Source organism: Monodon monoceros, unplaced genomic scaffold, assembly GCF_005190385.1.
Source record: "Monodon monoceros isolate NGI ecotype Baffin Bay Population unplaced genomic scaffold, NGI_Narwhal_1 Super_Scaffold_11, whole genome shotgun sequence".
Classification (NCBI taxonomy): domain Eukaryota; kingdom Metazoa; phylum Chordata; class Mammalia; order Artiodactyla; family Monodontidae; genus Monodon; species Monodon monoceros.
In genome coordinates this window covers 134,049,608-134,075,642 of record NW_021703767.1, presented here as the reverse complement: position 1 = coordinate 134,075,642, position 26,035 = coordinate 134,049,608, and the positions used below count along the sequence as shown (strand labels likewise).

The window sequence follows — 26,035 nt, the reverse complement described above, 5'->3', positions numbered from 1 at the left end:
CATCCGTCTACTCTCTTTAACTCTTTAAAATTGCTTACAATTTTAAATGATTATTGGTTTACACATCCGTCTACTCTCTTTAACTCTTTAAAATTGCTTTTTCAAATATCTCTGAGTGCTAAGCACACAGTAGGCACTAAATAGATGTTTATTATGTTTACTCTGTATCACAGTTTATTAATGAAACACCATTCCGTAGAAGAGAAAGACAATTAATACGTTTTCTTGTGGCCTTTATATAGTATCTCTGTTGTTAGAGCTCTCCATCAGTTTGAGATTTGTGCCTTAATTGGAACTATGAGTACCTATGAATAAATTTAAATGATTGTGAATTTCAGAGAGAATGTTTCCATTTCACATGCCTCAGTCTCCTTTATTCTTTACCAACACAGTAATCAAGGCACAGGGTCTTATTTGAGCTAACAAATAATTATCCTTCATTACGTAAGTGGTGTGTAACTTGACCTTGAAAGGCTCCTGACCTTGACAAGATGGCAATGAATCTAGCCACCAGCTGTGTCTACTTTCACAATGTCTTGGTACTTGTGAATAGGAGCTGATTTTGGAAGAGGCTGGAGGAGTCATTGCCTCACTTTACCTCTCTGATTGGGAAGGTATTGGCGTTTTCAGGCCACGGAACTGCATGGTCTCGGACAAATTATTCCATTTGAAATCTGTGCTTTCTGTTCATAGACCACAAGCTATTTAAACATAGGCACGTTTTCGGAGATGTACTCCTGTAACGCTCTTTGTACTCGTTTTTTAATCTCATCTTTGAGTATTACTACAAACTGTATAAAAACAAAACTTGAACTGTGAGATGTGGGTAATATATGTGAAACTGTTGGGAAATGGATAATGTATTTAAAATATGATAGGTAATACAAATGGACTAAAGTGATGTTCCAAAAACTCAAGAATTCAGTGAACATCTCTTTGAACTTGGAGTGGCTAAGAATTACTTAAGCCTGAAAACAATGGAAAGAGCATCAAGAGGAAATAAATGTTAGGTTTAAATTATACACAAAAAGCTTCAGTGTGTTGAAAATCAAAATAATTGTGTTAAAAATACATAGATATGGGGGCTTCCCTGCCGGCGCAGTGGTTGAGAGTCCGCCTGCCGATGCAGGGGACACGGGTTCGTGCCCCGGTCCGGGGAGATCCCACGTGCCGCGGAGCGGCTGGGCCCGTGAGCCATGGCCACTGAGCCTGCGTGTCCGGAGCCTGTGCTCCTCAACGGGAGAGGCCACAACAGTGAGAGACCCGCATACCGCAAAAAACAAACAAACAAACAAACATATATATGGTGGACAAAGGTGTGATGTCTTTAAGGTATGGAAAACTTCTCTCAGAACAATAAGCCCAAGGCACCAAGATAAAAGCTGTGTTATAATTATTATTAATAATGATATTAATTTTCTAAAATGTTATGATATGCCCCTTCTAAGGACTGTTCATATATTTTAATTCTTATGATAATTATTTGAGGTAGATGCTATTATCATTATTCCATTTTACAGAAAGGAAGTTTTAAAAAAGAAGAAATAAAATGGCCCAAAAGCATGAAAAATTTTCGGTTTTACTAATGATACAAAAGCAAGTGAAATCAAAATGAAATATTATTTTCTTTCATGAATAGCGTGATGGAAATAAGACATTTTCATGGAGTAGTGGTAGGAATTTATTTCTTTCCAGCATAGTGTTGGCCTGTGTGTCGCATTTGTCACACTTAGCCACAAGCCCCTTCTGGCAGAAGCTTGGCGCGGCTGGAGATCAGTGCTGCGGGGCTGAGGCTGGAAGTTCTCCTGCTCGTGGCATTAGGGAACGTGCCATTGCCTCGGCCACTCTTCTGGAAAGCTCTGTGGGGAAGATGCAGCTTGCTCTGCAGTCAGGGTTTTGCACGTTAGGTGTGCAGTTGGTTATGATACCGGCTCTAAGATTGCCTTGCGTATGGCTGTCCTTTCTGAACACGAGTGGGGTCTGGCCGGCGACAACTGTGCATTACAGAGAAGGATGACTGAGGGGTTTAGAGGCATTCTCTCGCGAGTTGGTCTCGGAAGAGATTGCCAGGCTTGCAGCTTTGATAATAAGTTTTACATTATAAGTTTATTGTGGCATTATGGAATCTGAGAGAAATTTCATAAAGCTGCACTCAGTAGCCTCAACTGTTGACAAATGATTCTTGATGTTTAGTTTGGTACCAGACGCAGGGAATATAGGTCTGCTTCCTTTATTCAAACTCAGTAAATGGTTTGGGACAATTAATTTCCAATTGTTTCCCAGTAGGGCAGATTTACTTGTATATTAATGAGGCACAGGTGTTGGGCCCCTGGTGTCTGCATGCCTGGGAGGCATATTTCAGTTGTTTATCTCCTCAGCCATAGGTGCAGGCGGCAGGGTACTCAAGCTTGCCTTTCACAGTTTTCACAGTGAGGCTTTTTAATTTTTTTGATGTTTTTTTCACATTTGCCTGCACCTGTTAAAATTTTAAAACTGATCGTGTGGAAAGAAGTTGCAGAGATTTCAATAGTAAATAGTACTAAAAACTAAAGAAAGTAGTCTTCTATATAATTGCCCAGCTTGACATGAAAGAAAAATGAGTTGATTTAATGAGATATTTCAGGTGAGAAGCCAATACGATCCATGGCCCACTTTTTGGTTGTGTATTTTTGGAGCAAGTATATCTTTGTCAATGGCTAAAGCAGTCATATACTTATATTAATATTCATTTTTTTTCTCGTTGATTCACTGAACTGCAGTACCGTCATTTTAGAGGCAGTGGAATAGCCTCCATAGACATGAATTTCAGTAGCTGGCATAATTATAGCGATCTACATATTCATTAAATCTACTAAAGAACCCTGTCCAAAAAGACAGCCATGCGTTCAGAAACAGTACACAAATAAATATATACGTTTTAAAAGTTGCATTTCTGAGACTTATTTAAAATTAAATTCCTGTAACAGTCCTCTCCAAGCAGAGAATTTTAACAAAAGGATCCCCATGCTTTGGTTTCTTGCATCTAGGAAAGAATGGGAAGAACTATTTGTAAACAACAATTACTTGGCAACAGTAAGGCAGAAGGGGATTAATGGGCAGCTGAGAAGCAGCAGGTTCCGCAGCATTTGCTGGAAGGTAAGAAGAAAATATTTATTTACAGTTTGTAGTTGCAGTATATCAACACATTACCTGATGCCCCGGAAGATCACCCATGCGGGGGATCACTGAATTTTCCAAGAGACTTCACTCTCGAGGTTTTGGCTATCCAGGTTTATCTTTCATAGGACATTTGCTAATAAGGTTGAAGCACCTTACTCCTGGGTAACCGGCGATGGTGAAGGAGTCATTTGAAATAACGGTCTTTTCATCCCATGTGATGGTGTGGAACGCAAGCAACGCCTTCCGGGTCCCCAGAGGCGTTTGCAGAAATCCTTGCTGCTGGAAGGGTGTGTGTGTGTGTGTGAATGTTTTCAGGCTCCTATTATATCAAGTGTCGTCCTGTAGTCACTCTCCCTTTTTTCTTCACAAATAACAGATGGAAAAGATTTTCCATATTTTTTGTACTAGAAACACCGAGAGAAGGGCAGCAAGAAGGAGAAGTGGAGGGAGATTCGGTCAGTCTCCTTCCAGAGAAAGCCCATCAGTCACCACATGAGTGATGATGAGCTACGGTATCTCTTTCATCGCTCGGAAATCTGTCCCTTTTTGTTCTCTCAAAGTGAATCAGTTTAGATTGAGACTCACTTTTAAAATGACTTCTCTTGAAAGTTGTTTAGGATTCATCTGCACAGATTCAGCATACGGAGCCTGCAGGTGAAGACAGTAAGGAACACATAATGTAGTAGACAGTTTGAAATTTAATTATTGAGATTTAATAGTCGAAGTGCATTTTCCTTGCATTTGGTGCAGGCAGTGGAGGCAGGGGTTGTGCTGCTCGGCTGTTTGTACACAGGAGGTTTGGGCCCACCCCCAACTCCTTGTTGTTGAACTTTTTAATGTCTCCTTCATTGGCTAAAAATAAACTCAAACCCAGATTTTTTTTTAATGTTGTATTAAGCTAAATTAAATCAAATTTGTCTTTTTAAGAATGCTTGTTATTTTCATAAGCTGACTGCTAGTTGTAAATTACGTCTTCTGCTGTAGAAGGAACGGCTTCAGTGCTCAGGCTGTGTCCTCAGATTGTTCCTCTCTGTCCTTTACCTGCTTGTTTGAAGATAGATCTGAAACCTTGAAACTAACAAATTGGACCTTGCACCTGTTAATACACCCCAGCAGCCCCCCCTTAATATAAGAATGTAAAATAGAATTGTACTTGAACCTCAGTGAATTTTTCTTGTTCACTTTTATTATAAATTTGGAGGGGAGGTTGATTCCACCTTGTGATGTAGCTTTTGGGATCTTGTTCTTTGGCCTTTGTTCACTTTTGGAATTGTCCACATTTATATATTTCTTAAATACCCCCAAATATAATTGACTGAGGATTGGAATGGTAACATGAATATGAATATCTTCTTCAGTTTTCAGGGGGTGCCATTTGCCATAGTTTGACGTTTTACTTCTTAGGAGTTTTATGAAAGTTTCCTTTTTTTTTTTTTTTTTGACAGCTCTTTCTTTGTGTTCTTCCTCAAGATAAAAGTCAGTGGATAAATAGAATTAAAGAATTAAGAGCATGGTATAGCAACATTAAAGAAATAGTAAGTTGTACTTTAATTAATGGAATTGTTTTCTTAAGTATGCTTTGGAGTCCAGTAGCCTCTGATCTTTGCATTTGTGTTTTCTCTCTTTCTTTCCCAGCACATCACAAACCCGAGGAAGGTTGTTGGCCAGCAAGACTTGATGATCAACAATCCCCTTTCCCAGGATGAAGGGGTAAAGTTTGTCTTTATTCATATCTCAACCGCTTTTACCCATAAGAGTATGCTTATGTCTTGTTATCCATCACCACGAAAGCAGTGTTATACCATACCAATTATTATTATTTTTTTACCCCACGTGTTATACCACCTAAAACCAGATGGGCTTTATTCCATGCTGTGTATGGACAGTGTTGTAGGAAGCCAATGGTCTATTACTGGGGAAGGGCACTGCCAAGAAGAGGCCCCAGGGGTCTGTAAGAGCCGAAGGTCAGAGAGAAGAGCACGAAGCTGAGGGTTGAACTGTCCTCCCAGGGTCGCAGGGGGGAGCGGAAGGCTGCGGAGAGCCTCCCTTCCTGACAAAGGTAGAGAAGGCTTCACCTGGAAGGACCGGGTCACCCGAAGGAAAGCAACTGTTTGTAGTGAACCTGTGAACAAGTTTTTAAAGATCACGAAAAAGATCAGGCCCACGAGGAGTAATTACTACCTCAGAGGTATTGATTGTGTAACTTCTTCAGTTGCTGCTCTAATTCCTATTTCCATGTTAACGGACTTTTTTTTTTTCTCTATCTTCTACATAACATTAACATTTCTTTTTCCTGATACATGTAATTATTATAATATAGTCTATGTTATAGCAGCATGAAATATTAAGCAATTTTTAAAACTTTAAGTTCACATTTTAAAAAGTACATAAAAATCTATTTCATTATAAAACCTAATAGAGCGTAATAGAAAACGTTACATATCTTTCTTAGTGCGTTGGCAGTTCAGGTCAGGTTCAAGTGTGACCACTTGGCCAATGGGCCTCCTCTAATCCAGGCGGACCTTTTTGTTGTTGTAGGGGTGGCAGCAGATGTATAGCAGTAAAAGTATCATTCACTTTAAACAGATAGTAGAAAATTTTAAATGTACACAGTAATATCACTGGAAAAGTTGATGTTAGAATAAGGATGTATTTCTGAGATTAAAGTAGACTTTAATAAAAATTTTTCCAGGTTCAGGTTTCCTATCTGCAGTGTAAAATCATAACTCAGAGAGGGATAAATTTAATCATTTAATTATTAAATTGAGATCATAAAAGTCAAGCAAAGTTGGGGTATTATTTTAAATAGTTTGCTTTCCTTATTTCAGAGTCTTTGGAACAAATTCTTCCAGGATAAAGAACTTCGGTCAATGATTGAACAAGATGTCAAAAGAACGTATGTAAAACTACCTACAGGTTACTTGCAATAATTCAAACTGGCGTTACCTCTTTGCAATTTTAGCAAAATATACAATCTTAATTGAATGCAGTATTCTACTTGTGTTAACAGTTATTTTGGCCGAAGTTTGATAATAATAATTACTTTCTATTCTTAAAGTATAGATTTTTGTGTTCCCTTTGTCAAAGTAAATTACATTTATAATATTAAAATAATATGTAAACACTTAACTATTTAAATCAGTTTTTCAGTTCCCAATGATTATTTGAAGTCATGTGCTCTGATTAAGGTTATATTTTATAGTCTTAATACTGGTTTTGCTAAAAAAAATTATCTTTTGCTTTACACCTTTGAATCTCTTTCTAATCAAATTACTTTTTAAAGGACAACTATTATTTTTACACCCCCCCCTTATTTCTCGTCTTCTTCACACCATTCAAGTTTGCAAACAACTCAGTCTACTCAATATTTACTATATGAAGATTGGTTCTTTATTTAGCATGTAGTTAATGTCTATAACTTTTATATATTGGACCTCATCTTTTTGGGTCATGTAGTGAGAATTACATGGAATTTGTGTAGGAAAAACCCAGGGTAAGTTCTAGCAATGTATGCTATAATCCTGGACAAGTTAATTTCAACAAACATCTTTCCCCCTTAGGTGTCCGTTTCCGTAAAACAAGGATAAGAGTAGCCACCTCAAGGGATTGTTATAGATTAACATGTTGATAATGGTAGTAAATTTGATGTATTTATACTTTAAACTGCAAACTACATAAAGGTTAGTAAATTTGAGTTCATCATTGGGATCTGGGATGAGCCAGGTATGTGCAGAGTCCTGAATCCACTGCTTCCTTCCAGGTCCTCCTATGGCTCTGCTTGTCTGCCCCACTCCTGGTTCAAGTCCTTCTCCCCTAGTGCAATGTCAGGGCCACTAGCTCTCTGACATTCATCTCTTTCCAGGTCCCAAACAGAATAATCAGATGACACGGCCTTTTATAAGGTTATACTACATATTTAACAAATGAGATTTCCTATTTTAAAATGGAAATAATTCAGAGGAGTCATGGGTTCAGAGAACAGCAAAACCGTAGCTAACTGGCCGTGATGGTGGGTTGGAGGTGTGAGGGAGGGATCATTTTGATGAGCTTGCTTGGGACTGGGGACTAAGCAGTGATACGGAAGCTACCCTCAGAGGTATTGTATTTGTATTTTTAAATACAAATTGTATTTTAAATTATTTAAATACAATAATTTGTATTTAAAATACAAATTACGAATTAAGTGTCATTATTTGTAGCTTTCTCACATTCTGCGGTTCTATTCAGGTGGTGGTGCTGGATCTCCAGTAGGTGGTTTCAGAAGGCAGAATGCTGCTGTATTGGTTCCCGGGAGGCACTCAGTAAATATTTTTTGGGTAAAACAAAGGGATGAATTTCCTCACCAATCATTTAGGGAACTAGCTGGGTAATCAGTGGCAATAAAACAGACCTCATAAAAACAAAAGGCACGGTGTATCTTGCTAACCAAGCAGTCAAGGTTTTGGAAGATGCTGGGCAGTTATCTTAGAAAACTTGACAGCTTCTGTTTAAGAAGAGTTTTAGTGAGTGTCCTCTATTGTTGCCAAATGGAAATGGACATGTCAGGGCACTGGGGCAGAGTCACACACTAGCGGCCACATGGGCCAGACTGGCCAAAAGAAATAGGAAAAAAAGAGAACGGCAAAGAAAAAAAGTTGGATGGTCAAACCAATCAAGAAGTGGCGTTGGGAGCCTCTTCATCATTTTGGTTCCTTAGCTCAAACGTTTCTGCTTTGCTGTGTGAGAAAATGTTATTTCTCAAAAGCTGTATTCTCGTAACTATTTGGTTTTATATTTTTTATGTATTTTTCTTACAAATACATATGTGCATATGCGTGTAACATACATACATGGCTATTTTTTTCCCCCTTATGATTTGTCTTCACTGGTGCATTTTAGTTAAGTTGACAAACCCAAGATGCAGGGAAGGCTGCTAGGAGGCCTATAGTTCATAGCCTGGGAGGGGGAGGTTGCAGACCTGCTTCCCCAGAAGGCTCTCCCAATGGCTCTCCCCTACATTTAGAGGAAGTCTCTCCTTGCCATCTGTATATAAATTTGGGGGCGAGTAACTTAGCTTGTAGGGTAAGGGTGTCCGTCTTATTTTAAAGCCACCAAATTGCCTAATCATAAAAGCTGAATAGCTTAAATAATTTTACTGATTTAGGCAATACACCCTCTTTATTTGTTTTTAACAAATTTCATTTATTTATATTTTGGACGCGTGGCACATGGGATCCTAGTTCCCTGACCAGGGATCAAATCCATGCCCCCTGCATTAAAAGCACGGAGTCTTAACCACTGGACCGCCAGGGAGGTCCCGATACACCCTCTTTAGAAGGCACTATGTTATCTCAAATGCATGGTTTTCAATCCAGTCAGTACAGCAGCTCATAAAGCAACAGGAGAAAAAAGGGAGACGCACAGCTCAGTGAATGTTACACGGTGTTACGCGTTCACTAGCATCTGTGAGAGAATTTGGTGTTCTTTGAGTTTATATTTTACTGAATGTCTACTCTGTTTCAGGCCTGTCCTCTCCCTGGGGGAACAGGGTGGTGAGGGAACAGGTGGTGAGTAAGACAGACAAGGTCCTGCCATCACAGGATGTACATTTCAGTGTGGGTTGCTGGGGAGTGAGACAATGTGCCCGTCTAGATAAAGAGGGTAATGGTAGAGGGTGGTGATTGCTGTGAAGAAATCAAGCAGGATAATAGGACAGCTAGACGGGTGGCTGCTTTAAGAACAGTCATCGGCAACAGCATCTCTGAGAAGACGACATTTGAGCTGAGAAGTGACACATTTTAAATTTTTTAATTTATTTTATTTTTGGCTGTATTGGGTCTTCGTTTCTGTGCGAGGGCTTTCTCTAGTTGTGGCGAGTGGGGGCCACTCTTCATCGTGGTGCGCAGGCTTCTCACTGTCGCGGCCTCTCTTGTTGCGGAGCACAGGCTCCAGATGCGCAGGCTCAGTAGTTGTGGTTCACAGGCCCAGTTGCTCCACGCGGCACGTGGAGCCCAGACCAGGGCTCCAACCCCTGTCCCCTGCATCGGCAGGCAGATTCTCAACCACTGTGCCACCAGGGAAGCCCCATAAGTAACACATTTTAAAAAGCCAGCCATGTGAAGATGTAGGGGAAGCCCATTCCAGGCAGGGGGGACAGTCCTCAGTGAAAGTGGGCTGAGGGTTCAGAGGAACTGAAGGGAGGCCGCGGTGGCTGCAGGCGGGTGATCACAGTAGGGAGGCCTGAGGGGTGGTCCTGCCGACCACAGTGAGGGGTTTGGGTTTGGTCCCACTTGGAGGGTACTGAGCAGGGGAATGAGGTCTGAGAAGAGAATTCTGGCTGCCGCGCAGTCGGGTAAAGGTGGACGTGGGCACGGAAGCTGGGAGGGCCACCAGGAGTTGGTTGCTGTGTCCCAAGTTCAGTGGTGTCGGTGACATAGACTGAAGATGAAGATGGGAGTAGATGAGGTGAGGACATACATTTTATATTTTAAAATACAAATTAGGTGTCATTATTTGTAGCTTCCTCACATTCTGCGGTTCTATTCCATTGTTACTAGTCTGTTTTGGGTCCTTTTTACCTCTTACCTGGAGTTTCTTACTTGTTTAACTGTTTTCCTTGGATCTATTAACTTTCTCTTCCAGCCCAACCCACGTGTTATAGCCTTGTTTTCCCGAAGCACATTTCTAGTCATGCTCCTACTTGCCTAATCTAAGACCTTCTGCGACTCTCTGTGGCTTGCAGAAGATGTACTTAACCCAGACTCCCGAACACACACACAGTTCCCTTTTAGGGCTTTCCAGTTACCTTTCTGTTATTGATTTCTCATTTAATTTCATTGTGGTCTGAGGGCAGACACTGTATGATGTCTCTTCTGTCAAATTTGTTAAAGTGTGTTTTATGGTTCAGAATGGGATCTATCTCTGTCAGCATTCCGTGTGAGCTGGAGGAGAATGTGTACCCTGCTGTTGTTGGATAAAGGGGTCTGTAGATGTCAGTTAGATCCAGTTGATTGATGACGTTGCTGAGTTCAACTCCGTCCTTACTGGTTTTCTGCCTGCCAGGCCTGTCCATTTCTGATAGAGGGGTGTTGAAGTTGCCAACCGTGATAGTGATAGTGGATTCTTTTATTTCTCTTTGCAGTTTCATCGGGTTTTGCCTTGCATAGTGTGATGCTCTGTTACTAGGTGCATACCTGTTAAGGGTTGTATGCCTTCTTGGAGAATTGATCCCTTTATCATTATGCAGTGTCCTTTCTTATCTTTTAACTAGTGTTAGCATGGTATGTTGTTCTCCAACTGTTTACTTTTAATCTACATATGTTATTCTATTTAAAGTGGTTTCTTAAAGGCAACGTATAGTTGGGTCTTGTTTTTTTGATCCACTCTGACAATGTCTGTCTTTTAATTGGTGCATTTAGGTGGTCTACGTTGATGTTCAAAGTGATTACTGATATAGTTGGATTATTATCTGTCATATTTGTTACTGTTTTCTATTCATTACCTTGTTCTTTATTCCTACTTTTGTCTTCTACTCTTTTCCTACCTTTCATAGTTTTAATTGAGCATCTTAGATTATTCCATTTTCTCTCCTTTCTCAGCATGTTGGTTATACCTCTTTTACTTTTTTTCTTAGTAGTTACCTGGGACTTTGCAATATACATTTCAGCAAACCCACTTTCGAATTACACTCTACCACTTCAAAGATAGTGTCAGTGCCTTATAATAGCAAAATAATTCTAATTCCTCCCTGCTGTGTCCCTTGTATGATTTCTGTCATTCATTTCACTTATACATAAGCATGTGTAAGCATATGTATCCATATGTATACATACACACAGGCATGCATAATTGAATGTATTGTTGGTATTATTATTTTAAACAAATTGTTATCTGTTATATCAGTTAAGAGCAAGAAAAAAGAAAGTTTTTATTTTACCTTTATTCCTTCTTACACTCTTCCTTTATGTAGATCAGAGTCAGAAATTATTTTCCTTTTTTCTAAAGAACTTTTAAAATAATTTCTTGTAAGGCAAGTCTACTGACAGATTCTCACAATTTTTGCTTATCTGAGAAAGTCTTTATTTCTCCTTCACTTTTGAAGGGTAATTTTGTGGGATACAGAATTCCAGGTTGGTGGGTTTCTTCCCTTTCAACACTTTAAATATTTCAGTTCATGCTCTTCTGTCTTGCATGGTTTATGAGGAGAAGTTGGACGTAGTTCCTTATTCCTATATAGAAAAGATGTTCCACCACCACCCCCCCCTTGAGGACTTTATCTTTGATTTTCAGCAGTTTGCAAATGGTATACCTAGGTGTCATTCTTTTGGCGTTTATATTCCTTGGTAGTCTCTGAGCTTCCTGGTTCTGTGGTTTGGTAGCTGACATTAATTTGGGGAATTTCTCAGTTATTATTTCAAATATTTCTCCTGTTCCTTTTTCTCTCTCTTCTCCTTCTGATATTTCCATGACGTGTATGTTACACCTTTTATGGTTGTCCCACAGTCTTTGGATGTTCTGTTCTATTTTTTTGTCTTTGTTCTCTTTGATTTTCAGTTGTTGAGGATTCTATTGAGATATCCTCTGGTGCAGATTCTTTTCTCAGCTGTGTCCAGTCTACTAAGGAGCCCATTAAAGGCGTTCTTCATTTCTCTTACAGTGTTTTTGTATGTCTGGAATTTCTTTTTGGTGCTTTCTTAGGATTTCCATCTTTGGCTTACATTGCCTGTCTGTTCTTGCATGCTATCTACTTTATCCACTAGAGCCCTGAGCATGTTAATCATACTTGTTTTAAATTCCTGATTCCCTAATTCCAACATCCCTGCTTTCTTTGGTTCTGATGTTTGCTTTGTCTCTTCAAATCGTTTGTTTGTTTTTTGCTTTTTGGTATGCCTTGTAAAGTTTGTTGTTGTTTTATGATAGCCAGACATTTGTACTGGCTGAAGGAACTGCTGTAAATAGGTTGTTAGTAATGTGGTGATAAGGTGAGGGGAGAGGGGAAGTGTTCTTTAGACTTACCACCAGTCTTTAGGATGTGCCTCTGGACTGTGCCCTTCACAAGTGTTTCTCAGGTCTCCCTACCCACTTAGATGGGACAGGATGGCAGAGGGGGTTGGAGTTGGGTATTTGCCTTTCCCCAGGTCAGTTAGGGTCTGATGGTATCCCAGCAGGTTAGGCTCTGGTTAACTAGTTTTCCTTGCAGGCAGGCCTTGTTAAGAAGAGCAGAGTGCTCTATTCAGATTGCCCCCTTTACCCCTTCACCTGTCGGAAGCTGAGGGGATTTTCCTCTGATACTTACTGTGGGAACCTGGTCAAGCTCCTGGAAGTAACTCTCACAATATTGTGTGGGCCTCCCTGTGATGGGGTTTTCCTGGAGTTTTTGAACTCTCAGAGCTGTCCAGTGAGCTTCTAGCAATCTGTCAATTACAGTTCAGGTTTTCCTTCCCCAGCACTGGTTCCTGCCAGGGGTTTTGCTTGTGAGTCTTTGTTCTGGTAAGTGTGGCTCCCTGTATTTGTGTGTCTGTCTCTCCAGTTTTGGGGACAGCGGCTTGCCCTGTGTCCTCGCCTCTCTTAAGAATCCAAGAAGAGCTGTTGATTTTTCAGTCTGCTCAGCTTTTTACTTGTTAGGATAGAGTAGTGATGTCCAAGCTACTTATATGAAGAACCAGAAACCTGACGTCCCTCCAGAATTCCCTTTTAGACCAGTGCTCTGGCATTGTTTCCTGCACAGGTTTTTGCTTTCCATTTGCATTCCTCAGCTGCTCCTCTGCTGGAATTACACTTCCCCCTATTGCTCCCTGTTGGAGTCCTGACAGCTCATCCTTCAAGGCCTGAGTTCATCACCACCCCGTTCATGACGCATGTTCCAGTCTTTACAGTTGGAAATCATTTGTGCCGATTCTGTGTTCCAGTGGAATTTTCTTAATAACTCTGTGATAATATTACTTAAGTTTATTTCGTCTTATATTTATTTAGACCTGCCAATGTATTCAATCTGCCAATGTATTCGATACATTTATATTAATCTCCTTGGCACAGCAGATGCCAAGACAAATATGGCATGGGCCCTTAAGAAGCTCAAAGTCTAATAGAGAAAGCAGACCTAAAAAAAGTTACAGTGCAAAATAGCAATACTATGATGGAAAGAGTATGCACAGGAGCTCTGGTATCAGCCCAGGTCTCATCTTTCAGACCTAATGGTAAGCCCTGGAGGGCATGGACCAAATCTTACTTCTGTCACACTGTGCAGAATCAGGGTTATGCTTATTAATAAATGCTCTTTGATGGTGAATCTTATCACTGATGATCGGTATTGTTCAATTTTAGTAATAACAGTCTCTAACATTTTCACTCTTCAGAAACATAAACACACTTAAAAAAATACTATTGTCAGCCTTCTAGTCTGAGTTTAAACAAGATAATTTCGTCTCGTGAGCTGTGTTGTTGCCATCATTATTGAATGTATTTGATCTGAATATGTCACTGTATTAAATATCATCTCCTCTTTCAACTAATTTTAATATTCTTTTCTTCTACTAACTCTTTTTTGCCTCAGAGGGTTTTGTATTCATTTCAATTAATTGTTCCTTACCTCAACCCAATGAGGTTGTTACTATTCTCATTTTTATTACTGAATGAAAAAAAACAGCTGAAAATCAAAAGGTAAATCAAGTAGCTTCCAATTTACAGCATTTCGAATTCAGAACTTGAATCGTCCATTCTGAACCAATTTTGCCATGCTTCAAAGGCTGTAACATTAAATGAAATTCAGTATTATTTAAAATGATGGGAAATATTGAGTTCAGAATAAAAGATCATTTCCATATTAGATACCAAAGAAGTCTGTTATTTGGTCAATCAAGGTCTATTCTAAAAGTATATTTATAGTGTCTACCACATCATTTGCAAAGTAACATATTTATAAGCTATTGCCGAACATATTTATAAGCTATGGCCCGGCTTTTCTTCAAATGCGTTCTCCCTCTTTCCTGAATTAAATGATTAAAATTCTTTAACTTACTTTTATTATTGTAATGGTGCCTGTGTTTAACAGTCGATCTCACTGCCTGTCAGGTTTCCTGGTCGTTGTCCTCAGTTTCTGGTCTTTCATGTTTCTGGTTATTGTAGGGTCCTTAGGGTTGGCAGTTCAGGCAGCTCACTCATAGTTCATTCCGCTCTGCCCCACTTGAATCTCCATGACATGGTTAAATCTTTAATGATCAAGCTTTCTCATTTGATGCTCCCTTTCATTTATATTTCCCGTATGGGCCAAGCTGTAGACGTAATCTATTTCAGCAAACTTTCTTTCCTCAAATTTTTTTTTATCTTGTCATTTGATATTTTGTGGATTCATTTATAATTGATAAAATGTTCTCTTTAAAACCACAGATGTAAAAATTCCGAATGTAGAGCATTTTTCCACCCCTTTTTTTTTTTCTGTTAAAAAATAAAAAAAGAAGGACCCAAGATGGCAGAGTAGAAGGATGTGCGCTCACTCTCTCTTGCGAGAACCCCAGAATCACAACTAGCTGCTGGACAGTCATCGACAGGAAGACACTGGAACTCACCAAAAAAGATACCCCACATCGAAAGACAAAGGAGAAGCCACAATGAGACGAAAGGAAGGGCGCAATCACAGCAAAATCAAATCCCATAACTGCTAGGTGGGCGACTCACAAACTGGAGAACTCTTATACCACAGAAGTCCACCCACTGGAGTGAAGGTTCTGAGCCCCACGTCATGCTTCCCAACCTGAGGGTCCGGCCACGGGAGGAGGAATTCCTAGAGAATCAGACTTTGAAGGCTAGCGGGATTTGATTGCAGAACTTTGACAGGACTGGGAGAAACAGAGACTCCACTCTTGGAGGGCACACACAAAGTAGCGTGTGCATCGGGACCCAGGGGAAGGAGCAGTGACCCCAGGGGAGACTGAACCAGACCTACCTGCTAGTGTTGGAGGTTCTCCTGCAGAGGCGGGGTGTGGCTGTTGGTCACCGTGGGAACAAGGACACTGGCAGCAGAAGTTCTGGGAAGTACTCCTTGGCATGAGCCCTCCCAGCGTCTGTCATTAGCCCCACCAAAGAGCCCAGGTAGGCTCCAGTGTTGGGTTGCCTCAGGCCAAACAACCAACAAGGAGGGAACCCAGCCCCACCCATCAGCAGACAAGCGGATTAAAGTATTACTGAGCTCTGCCCACCAGAGCAACAGCCAGCTCTACCCACCACCAGTCCCTCTCATCAGGAAACTTGCACAAGCCTCTTAGATAGCCTCATCCACCAGAGGGCAGACAGCAGAAGCAAGAACTACCATCCTGCAGCCTGTGGAACAAAAACCACATTCACAGAAAGATAGACAAGATGAAAAGGCAGAGGGCTATGTACCGGATGAAGGAACAAGATGAAACACCAGGAAAACAACTAAATGAAGTGGAGATAGGCAACCTTCCATAAAAAGAATTCAGAATAATGATAGTGAAGATGAACCAGGACCTCGGAAAAAGAATGGAGGCAAAGATTGAGAACGAAAACTACACTAGAAGGAATCAATAGCAGAATAACTGAGGCAGAAGAACGGATAAGTGACCTGGAAGACAGAATGGTGGAATTGACTGCTGTGGAACAGAATAAAGAAAAAAGAGTGCAAATAAATGAAGACAGCCTAAGAGACCTCTGGGACAACATTAAATGCAACAACATTCGCCTTAAAGGGGTCCCAGAAGGAGAAGAGAGACAGAAAGGACCTGAGAAAATATTTGAAGAGATTATAGTCGAAAACTTCCCTAACATAGGAAAGGAAATAGCCACCCAAGTCCAGGAAACACAGAGAGTCCCATACAGGATGAGCCCAAGGAGAAACACGCCAAGACACATAGTAATCAAACGGGCAAAGATTAAAGACAAAGAAAAATGATTGAAAGCAGCAAGGGAAAAACGACAAATAACATACAAGGGAACTCCCGTAAGGTTAACAGCTGATTTCTCAGCAGAAACTCTACAGGCCAGAAGGGAGTGACATGATATACTTAAAGTGATGAAAGGGAAGAACATACAACCGAGATTACTCTACCCTGCAAGAATCTTATTCAGATTCGGTGGAGAAATCAAAAGCTTTACAGACAAGCAAAAGCTAAGAGAATTCAGCACCACCAAACCAGCTCTACAACAAATGCTAAAGGAACTTCTCTAAGTGGGAAACACAAGAGAAGAAAAGGACCTACAAAACCAAACCCAAAACAATTAAGAAAATGGTCATAGGAACATACGTATCCATAATTACCTTAAACCTGAATTTAAGGACGTTTAACCAACCAAAAGACACAGGCTTGCTGAATGGATACAAAAAAAGACCCATATATATGCTGTCTACAAGAGACCCACTTCAGACCTCGGGACACATACAGACTGAAAGTGAGGGGATGGAAAAAGATATTCTATGCAAATGGAAACCAAAAGCAAGCTGGAGTAGCAATACTCATATCAGATAAAATGGACTTTAAAATAAAGAATGTTACAAGAGACAAGGAAGGACACTACATAACGATCAACAGATCAATCCAAGAAGAAGATATAACAGTTATAAATACATATGCACCCAACATAGGAGCACCTCAATACATAAGGCAACTGCTAACAGCTATGAAAGAGGAAATTGACAGTAACACAGTAATGGTGGGGGACTTTAACACCTCACTTACACCAGTGGACAGATCATCCAAAATGAAAATAAATAAGGAAACAGAAGCTATAAATGACACAATAGATCAGATAGATTTAATTGATATTTATAGGACATTCCATCCAAAAACAGCAGAGTACACTTTCCTCTCAAGTGCACATGGAACATTCTCCAGGATAAATCACATCTTGGGTCATAAATCAAGCCTCAGTAAATTTAAGAAAATTGAAATCATATCAAGCATCTTTTCCGACCACAACACTCTGAGATTAGAAATGAATTATGGGAAAAAATACGTAAAAACCACAAACACATGGAGGCTAAAAAATATGTTACTAAATAACTAAGAGATCACTGAAGAAATCGAAGAGGAAATCAAAAAATACCTAGAGACAAGTGACAATGAAAACACAATGATCCAAAGCCTATGGGGTGCAGCAAAAGCAGTTCTAAGAGGGAAGTTTATAGCTATACAAGTCTACCTCAAGATACAAGAAAAATCTCAAATAAACAATCTAACCTTATACCTAAAGGAAGTAGAGAAAGAAGAACAAACAAAACCCAAAGTTAGCAGAAGGAAAGAAATCATAAAGATCAGAGCAGAAATAAATGAAATAGAAACAAAGAAAACGATAGCAAAGATCAATAAAACTAAAAGCTGGTTCTTTGAGAAGATAAACAAAATTGATAAACCATTAGCCAGACTCATCAAGAAAAAGAGGGAGAGGACTCAAATCAGTAAAATTAGAAATGCAAAAGGAGAAGTTACAACAGACACCGCAGAAATCCAAAGCATCCTAAGAGACTACTACAAGCAACTCTATGCCAGTAAAATGGACAACCTGGAAGAAATGGACAAACTCTTAGAAAGGTATAACCTTCCAAGACTGAACCAGGAAGAAACAGAAAATATGAATAGACCAATCACAAGTAGTGAAGTTGAAACTGTGATTAAAAATCTTCCAACAAAAGTCCAGGACCAGATGTCTTCACAGGTGAATTCTATCAAACATTTATAGAAGAGCTAACACCCATCCTTCTCAAACTCTTCCAAAAAATTACAGAGGAAGGAACACTCCCAAACTCATTCTATGAGGCCACCATCACCCTGATACCAAAACCAGACAAAGATACTACAAAAAAAGAAAATTACAGACCATTATCACTGATGAATATAGATGCAAAAATCCTCAACAGAATACTAGCACACAGAATCCAACAACACATTAAAAGGATCATACACCATGATCAAGTGGGATTTATCCCAGGGATGCAAGGATTCTTCAATATACACAAATCAATCAGTGTGATACATTGTGATTCATATTAACAAATTGAAGAATAAAAACCATATGATCATCTCAATAGATGCAGAAAAAGCTTTTGACAAAATTCAACACCCATTTATGATAAAAACTCTCCAGAAAGTGGGCATAGAGGGAACCTACCTCAACATAATAAAGGCCATATATGACAAACATCATTCTCAGTGGTGAAAAACTGAAAGCATTTCCTCTAAGATCAGGAACAAGACAAGGATGTCCACTTTCACCACTATTATTCAACACAGTTTTGGAAGTCCTAGCCACGGCAATCAGAGAAGAAAAAGGAATAAAAGGAATACAAATTGGAAAAGAAGAAGTGAAACTGTCACTCTTTGCAGATGATATGATACTGTACATAGAGAATCCTAAAGATGCCACCAGAAAACTACTAGAGCTAATCAATGAATTTGGTAAAGTTGCAGGATACAAAATTAATGCACAGAAATCTCTTTCATTCCTATACACTAATGATGAAAAATCTGAAAGAGAAATTAAGGAAACACTCCCATTTACCATTGCAAAAAAAGGAATAAAATACCTAGGAATAAACCTACCTAGGGAGACAAAAGACCTGTATGCAGAAAACTATAAGACACTGATGAAAGAAATTGAAGATGATACCAACAGATGGAGATATACCATGTTCTTGGATTGGAGAATCAATATTGTGAAAATGACTGTACTACCCAAAGGAGTTTACAGATTCAGTGCAATCCCTGTCAAATTATCAATGGCATTTTTTACAGAACTAGAACAAAACATCTTGAAGTTTGTATGGAGACATAAAAGACCCCGAATAGCCAAAGCAGTCTTGAGGGAAAAAAACGGAGCTGGAGGAATCAGACTCCCTGACTTCAGACTATACTACAAAGCTACAGTAATCAAGACAATATGGTACTGGCACAAAAACAGAAACAAAGATCAATGGAACAAGATAGAAAGCCCAGAGATAAACCCACGCACCTATGGTCAACTAATCTATGACAAAGGAGGCAAGGATATACAATGGAGAAAAGACAGTCTCTTCAATAAGTGGTGCTGGGAAAACTGGACAGCTACATGTAAAAGAATGAAATTAGAACACTCCCTAACACCATACACAAAAATAAACTCAAAATGGATTAGAGACCGAAATGTAAGAGTGGACACTATAAAACTGTTAGAGGAAAACATAGGAAGAACACTCTTTGACATAAATCACAGCAAGATCTTTTTTGATCCACCTCCTAGAGTAATGGAAATAAAAACTAAAATAAACAAATGGGACCTAATGAAACTTAAAAGCTTTTGCACAACAAAGGAAACCATAAAGAAGACGAAAAGACAACCCTCAGAATGGGAGAAAATATTTGCAAACGAATCAATGGACAAAGGATTAATCTCCAAAATATATAAACAGCTCATGCAGCTCAATGTTAAAAAAACAAACAACCCAATCCAGAAATGGGCAGAAGACCTAAATAGACATTTCTCCAAAGAAGACATACAGATGGCCAAGAAGCACATGAAAAGCTGCTCAACATCACTAATTATTAGAGAAATGCAAATCAAAACTGCAATGAGGTATCACCTCACACCAGTTAGAATAGGCATCATTAGAAAATCTACAAACAGCAAACGCTGGAGAGGGTGTGGAGAAAATGGAACCCTCTTGCACTGTTGGTGGGAATGTAAATTGATACAGCCACTATGGAGAACAGTATGGAGGTTCCTTAAAAAACTAAAAACAGAATTTCCAGGGGATCCAGCAATCCCACTACTGGGCATATACCCAGAGAAAACCATAAATCAAAAAGACCCATGCACCCCAGTGTTCATTGCAGCACTATTTACAATAGCCAGGACATGGAAACACCCTAAATGCCCATTGACAGATGAATGGATAAAGCAGATGTGGCACATATATACAATGGAATATTACTCAGCCATAAAAAGGAACGAAATTGGGTCATTTGTTGTGACGTTGATGTATCTAGAGACTGTCATACAGAGTGAAGTAAGTCAGAAAGAGAAAAACAAATATCGTATATTAACTCATATATGTGGAACCTAGAAGAATGGTACAGATGAACCGGTTTGCAGCGCAGGAATTGAGACACAGATGTAGAGAACAAATGTATGGACAACAAGGGGGGAAAGTGGTGGTGGTGGTGGTGGTAGTGGTGTGCTTAATTGGGCGATTGGGATTGACATGTATACACTGATGTGTATAAAATTGATGACTAATAAGAACCTGCTATATAAAATAAAATTCAAAAATTAAAAAAAAAAAAAAACCACAGATGTGTGCTGTCCAGTTTGGTAGCCACCAGGCACATGTGGCTATTTACGTTGAAATTAATTTGGATTAAATAAGATAAAATATGTCTTCAGAAGCCACATCTCAAGTGCTAATGGCTACTTTAGAGGCCAGCACAGATATCGGACATTCCTATCATCATAGGAAGTTCTACTGAACAGTGCTGTGTAAATAATTCGTTGTTGTTATATTATTATGCAGTATATGATAGGAATGTCTGCATTTTATTTTTTATTCATAGTGAACTTTTAGATATGACCTCTGCCCAGTATTTGCTTTTGTTTCCTTTCTCTGCCCTTAAGAAACCTCCATGAATTTTTATAGTGTACAAGTCTTATCTGAGTTTTTGATCAAATTTAGTGTTATATTGTAGTGGGCAGCTTGAAATTAGACTAGTTTGAAAATGTTTTCTATATTAATAATATACAAAAGTGATTTTACAAAGTTGTTGGGTTTGTTTTTTTTTTCTTTCTTTTTCTTATTTAAAGTCCATCTTCTGCACAGTTCCCGTTTTTGGGAGAAGTACTGCCTGTTCCCTCGTCCAGCATTGATTGTCACACTTTACAAAGTTAGGATACCCTAAATGTTGGTATCTTTTACACAGTTTCCTCCAAGCCCCTTGTTTTTTTTTTTACTTAAATAAAAACCAAATTTCTCAGGGAAAGAAGATTTTTACAAGCAATTTCGGAGCAGAATTGATTTTGGTGTGTGTTAATGCAGACAATCTGCCCAGTGTTAAAATGTTACAGAGAAAAAAACCCACACAAGCTGCCACGTTCGTGTGATCACACCAAAATAGCAGCTTGTATTTATATTTTCAGTCTCCTCGAGGTGGACTGCAGGCACACACGAATGAGTGGCTGTACTTGGTGTTGTGTTGTGATTTTATTTGATGCAGGCACAGTACATGCTTGTGCGTTCACGACCAGCCTTCGCATATGCACTTGTTCACAGCCACGGAAGTGAAAACTACAACACAAGCCGCTCTCTATGAGTTGTCGGCAACCTGTGTGTGTGTTTCCTAAATATTAAAGAGGGGGAGAAACAAATTTTCAGGAACACAAGAAACAATTCTTCTGTCAAATGGCCTGTAGTCCTTCCTCATTTGACAACACTTAAGGTAAAAATAAAATATTGGATTCTCATGGTTGCATATATATATTTAGAAATATGTATTTTCCTGTACTGCTCATGATTTTGACGTGTATTTTTCTCATTTCTGTTCCATTTAAGCATGCAGATTCTTACCACACATTTGTCCCAATTTCGGTGGGATATTTTAAACTTTAAAAAAATTTTATAGTATTTGAGTGAAAATATAGGTGTATTTGCTGCAGTCGTGGTGCTTTGATTAGCATCCTGGCACTCCCTGTCTGTGGGATTTGGGAGCAGCGGTCCATGTCGTGGCAGCAGAGTTACATCACTCTGAGCAGCTGACCAGAAGAATTTTTACTTCTGAGGTCCTCCTTGTAAATTAAGCCAGAATTTTTTAGCACTATTTATAGTTGTGGGTTCACATATTGATTATGAGAAGGTTAAAAAGTAAAGTCTGGTGGGTGGCAAAGTAATGCCTCATCCTGAAACATTCCTAGTTGGCCTATCCTGTTCAGTAGGGTAACAGTATTTTCGGAACTTTCACACATTTGGGATTGACACCACTTAAGTACTTCAAGGGTAAATGCTTTCAATTGCTTTAAAATTTTTTCTTAATTGCTGAAAAAGTGCAAAATAAAGTCTGTATTTTCAGTGTGACAAAGCCTTGCACTTAAAGTGCATATTTCTATCTACCTATTTTTTTTCCTTAATTTTTCACCTTTATGGTATCAATAAAAAGATTTTTTTTTTTTTAATTTGAGACAGAGAGGCAGTGGGGTAGAGGGCTTGCTACGTAACTCAGGGCATTGGAGAACTAGAAAGAACCTTGGATGAAAACCTCTATTTGGATGGTGACAGATACCACTCCCTGAAACTCCAGCCCCAACTGCCCTGTCCTATCATTCTTTGATATTTCCTGTCATCCTAACCCTTCTGCTTTGTCTTCTCACCTGTATGGCGATTTCAAGTTCCCACCTTCCCTGTTAGGCTCTTGGAGACTTTCCTGCTATCCTCTTGGGCTGGATCACACCCTTGTCATCACAACAGGTTCCTACTTTCTTTCTGTTCACCTCCAGTTTATGGCCTGTGAAAACTATATGTTGCTTATGTATTCATTAGTTGCAAAAAACAAAGGTAGCCGAACTGTGGTCTGGCCTTTGTTATGCTTTGCCTTTTCACCTCCAGTCCTTGAGTTCATGATTTCATTCTCATTTTTCGTTGGTTTGTTTATTTGTAGGTTTGTAGATTTATTTACTCATTCAACAAATGCTACTTGAGAAATTACTATGTAGCAGCTACTATTCCAGAAGTTGAGGATCCTGATAAGGAAAATAGTGTGTCTTCTGTTCTTTTGTAGACCCTGCGTATTTTATTGTAATTATCTTCCTTTTAAAAATATCTGTAAAATGTCTACTTTTGCACCTAGATTTTCTTAAGTACTTAGTTTTTCTATTTTATATCTTTCATATTCCCCAGTACCAGGCATCCATAATAGGCATTTGTGTCATTGGTAGTCATCTACTTAAGTCCTTTTATTTTGCAAACGCGTAAAGTTGAAGCTCAGAAAGAAAGACTTAAGAAAATACAACTTGTTAACGGCTGAAATGGAAATAACACCTGGGACTCCAGGTCTTTCCACAGATCTGTAACGTTTTATGTTAATCTAGTTTGCCTGAATTTAATGCTTTCTCAGTTCTAGAAGCATTTATCAAATACTTTGTGTATGCAGAGCACTCTGTGGAGCACACAGGACATGAAGGCATGAGTGTTATCTCAAATCTTACTCAGAAAGTTCTTGCACCGTTGGAAGATTGCACTTGTAGAGATTCAATACATAGCTACTGTTTCTGCCCTCTAGGTTCATATGTTCTAATGTAGAGTTTCTCACCCTTGGGAGTATTGACCTTTTGGACCAATTAATTCTTTGTTGTGAGAGGCTGTCCCACGCAGTGGGGTGTTAAGCAGCGTCCCTGACCTCTGGCTGCCGAGGGCTCTTTGGGGCATGATTTTTAGATCTTTCCAGGGCATCAGGGTGTCTTGTCTGACAGGAGGGTTCTCTGATGCACTGCTTTAGAGCTTTCTGAGATCTTAACAAAGTATTTTACATTCACACCCTTGGTTTCATCTTTGGACCTTGTTTTTCTGACTGTGTCTTATATTCGATCTTTGCCCAGAAGCAGTGTCTTAATGCTTCATTTGTGACTAGAGAGGATGAGAAGGAGAAAAGGTTGTATTTTCAAGCCCAGCAAGTCCCAGCGCCTCTGCGTTGAGCAGTTCTTCCACTTTCCTCCTTTTCCATTCTACTGTAAATAACAAGCAACACCAGGCAGCACCTTCAGCACTGCCTGGACAGTCTCCTTGGCTAGATCACCCAGTGTATTAGGTACATTTTCAGTATTCCAAATAACTAGAGGCTGCTGTGTTGTCAGTACATAATAAGGAATCTTTTCTCTCCACTTTTCTCGTGATGTTTTCCTCACTTTGATTTACGCCCTCACTGGCAGCCTCGTGGGCTGTCTGGCTAATCATCTCTTTCACATCCTTTAGTCTTTCAGTGAGGTCTATGCAAGGTCCTTCCAGCTCCTGTCCAGTCCTATAGACACCTCTACCACATATTTTATTGTTTTTTTAAAAACAGCCCAGTTTCAGGTATCAAAACCTCTTTTCATCATCTATTTGCTGCATAATACATCAACCAAAATGTAATCACTTGGAACTATAATCATGTATTGTATTTCATAGTTGCTGGAGATCAGGAGTTTGGGAGCAGCTGTGGTCCTGGCTCAGGGGTCTCTCTTGAGCTTGCAGTCAGGTGTCAGCTGGAGCTGCGGTCGTGTGGAGGCCTAATGAGGGCTGGAGGACCCCTGTGGGTTCCTCTCCATGTGGGTCTCGCCATGGCGCTGCTTAAGTGTCTTTTCTCCAGAGGATTCTTCCCCTAAAGCAAACAATCCACGGAGGAAGGGCAGTGTGTTAAAGAATTGGCAGATGTATTTTTAAAACCACCACAGTCCATATGTAGCTTCCCAAGTTTCCCAGATGACCTTTTTCATTCTGTCCAGCTGGAAGGGGAAATGTGGATGGGGCCTGATGGGGGCTGGGGGAAATGTGAATTTTGTGGTCACATGTCATGGCCCCTCCGATCCCAGTGGCCACAGCTCACTGAAGAGGATGCTGGGAAGTTCAGTCCTGCCGTGTACCTGGAATGAGGAGAAAGCAGATTTGGTTGAATAGGGGGGATGGTGAAATCATCAACCAAAGTAGGGAGGACAGGGATAAAAAATACGTAGTGTGCCTCCGTTCATTTTATATCAAATTGCTCCTCTGTGGTTTTTGCTTGATTTTTTTTTCCAGTTTTTCTTTAATAAAACAACAAACCAGAGAAAGGTATTATAGTTATTTTGGTGTTTAATAGTATTCTAGGGAGTTTTCATCCGCTCATTTTAAATTTTAGATGGATGCTGGTAGTGAAGTTCTGGTTTTAAAGTACCGACGTAACATCAATTATTGTTCCTTCAAGCCCTCCTGTGCTGCTCCTTCCTCCTGCTTGACTATAAACCTTCCCCAAGGGTTTTATTTTTTCCCTTGGGGCATCTTATTGAATACTTGCATCTTCAGTAATTCAGCTGGGCCCAGTGCTTTGTCTGTTTTAATACTTCTAATTACCTAATTATGTACTATTATGCAGTGACAAAGCCCTTTGTCATTTCACTCTTTTCTTAACCCTTTTCTTGCTTAGGAAATGTTCTTTTTGTCTCTTTGTTGTCTGAGGAACTCTCCATCATAGACACCCCAGATATTTGCCTAGCTTCCCTTCATCCTCTGTCTGTGTTATGAGCGACCACAGCCCTGTGTGAAGTTTCTGCGTCTTTCCAGTTAGCTCCCATCAGGCACCTGGGTTCCTGGTTACTGGGTCTGACGTTGTTGTTTAGCTGTACTCCATCCCTCACCTCCTGACTTGTTCCCATATGCTGCAGTTGCATGGGAAGATAGATATCCAAAAGGCAAATAGAATAGTCTGGTTATCATAACCTATTTTCGTGACAGAATTAGTGTCATTTATCATTCATAGAGCTTAGATGTCCACAAGCATCCATGAGTAAATATAATGGAAACCAACTATGTTTTCCAAAATTATAGTGATCTGTACTTCAGGATGACTAAAAATTGACAAGGGTAAATTTTTCTTTATATATGTATTTTAGATAATAATGAAAGGAAAAAGGATAAAGTTGTAGTCTTGCCATCTTACCACCTCTAATGAATTAATACATCTAGGCAATGATCATCGATCATCACAGAAAGAGAAGCTAAAAATGTATGCCTCCTGATGGAAGTACACAGTACCATCTGTACCCGTTAGCTACTGCTGCATTGTAAACCACCCCAAAGCTTAAAAGAACAGCAGAATTAATTTTGTTGATGAATCTCCAACTTGGGTAGGGCTGAGCAGGCAGGTTGTCTCTGTTCCACATGGTGTTGGCCAGGCCAGCTTGAAGGTTAAGGACT

The 26,035-nt window shown here is 39.6% G+C and overlaps 1 protein-coding gene across 8 annotated transcripts in view; it reads left to right on the top strand.

Annotated features, from left to right (window-relative positions):
- TBC1D5 (TBC1 domain family member 5) overlaps positions 1-26,035 on the top strand; it is a 540,605-nt gene that overhangs the window by 287,057 nt on the left and 227,513 nt on the right. For all 8 annotated transcript variants that reach the window (XM_029214159.1, XM_029214153.1, XM_029214160.1 and 5 more), the window contains 4 exons: positions 3,027-3,135; positions 4,605-4,694; positions 4,795-4,869; positions 5,988-6,055. In XM_029214159.1, the coding sequence (XP_029069992.1) occupies positions 3,027-3,135; positions 4,605-4,694; positions 4,795-4,869; positions 5,988-6,055 (342 nt within the window). The remainder of the gene's footprint in view (positions 1-3,026; positions 3,136-4,604; positions 4,695-4,794; positions 4,870-5,987; positions 6,056-26,035) is intronic.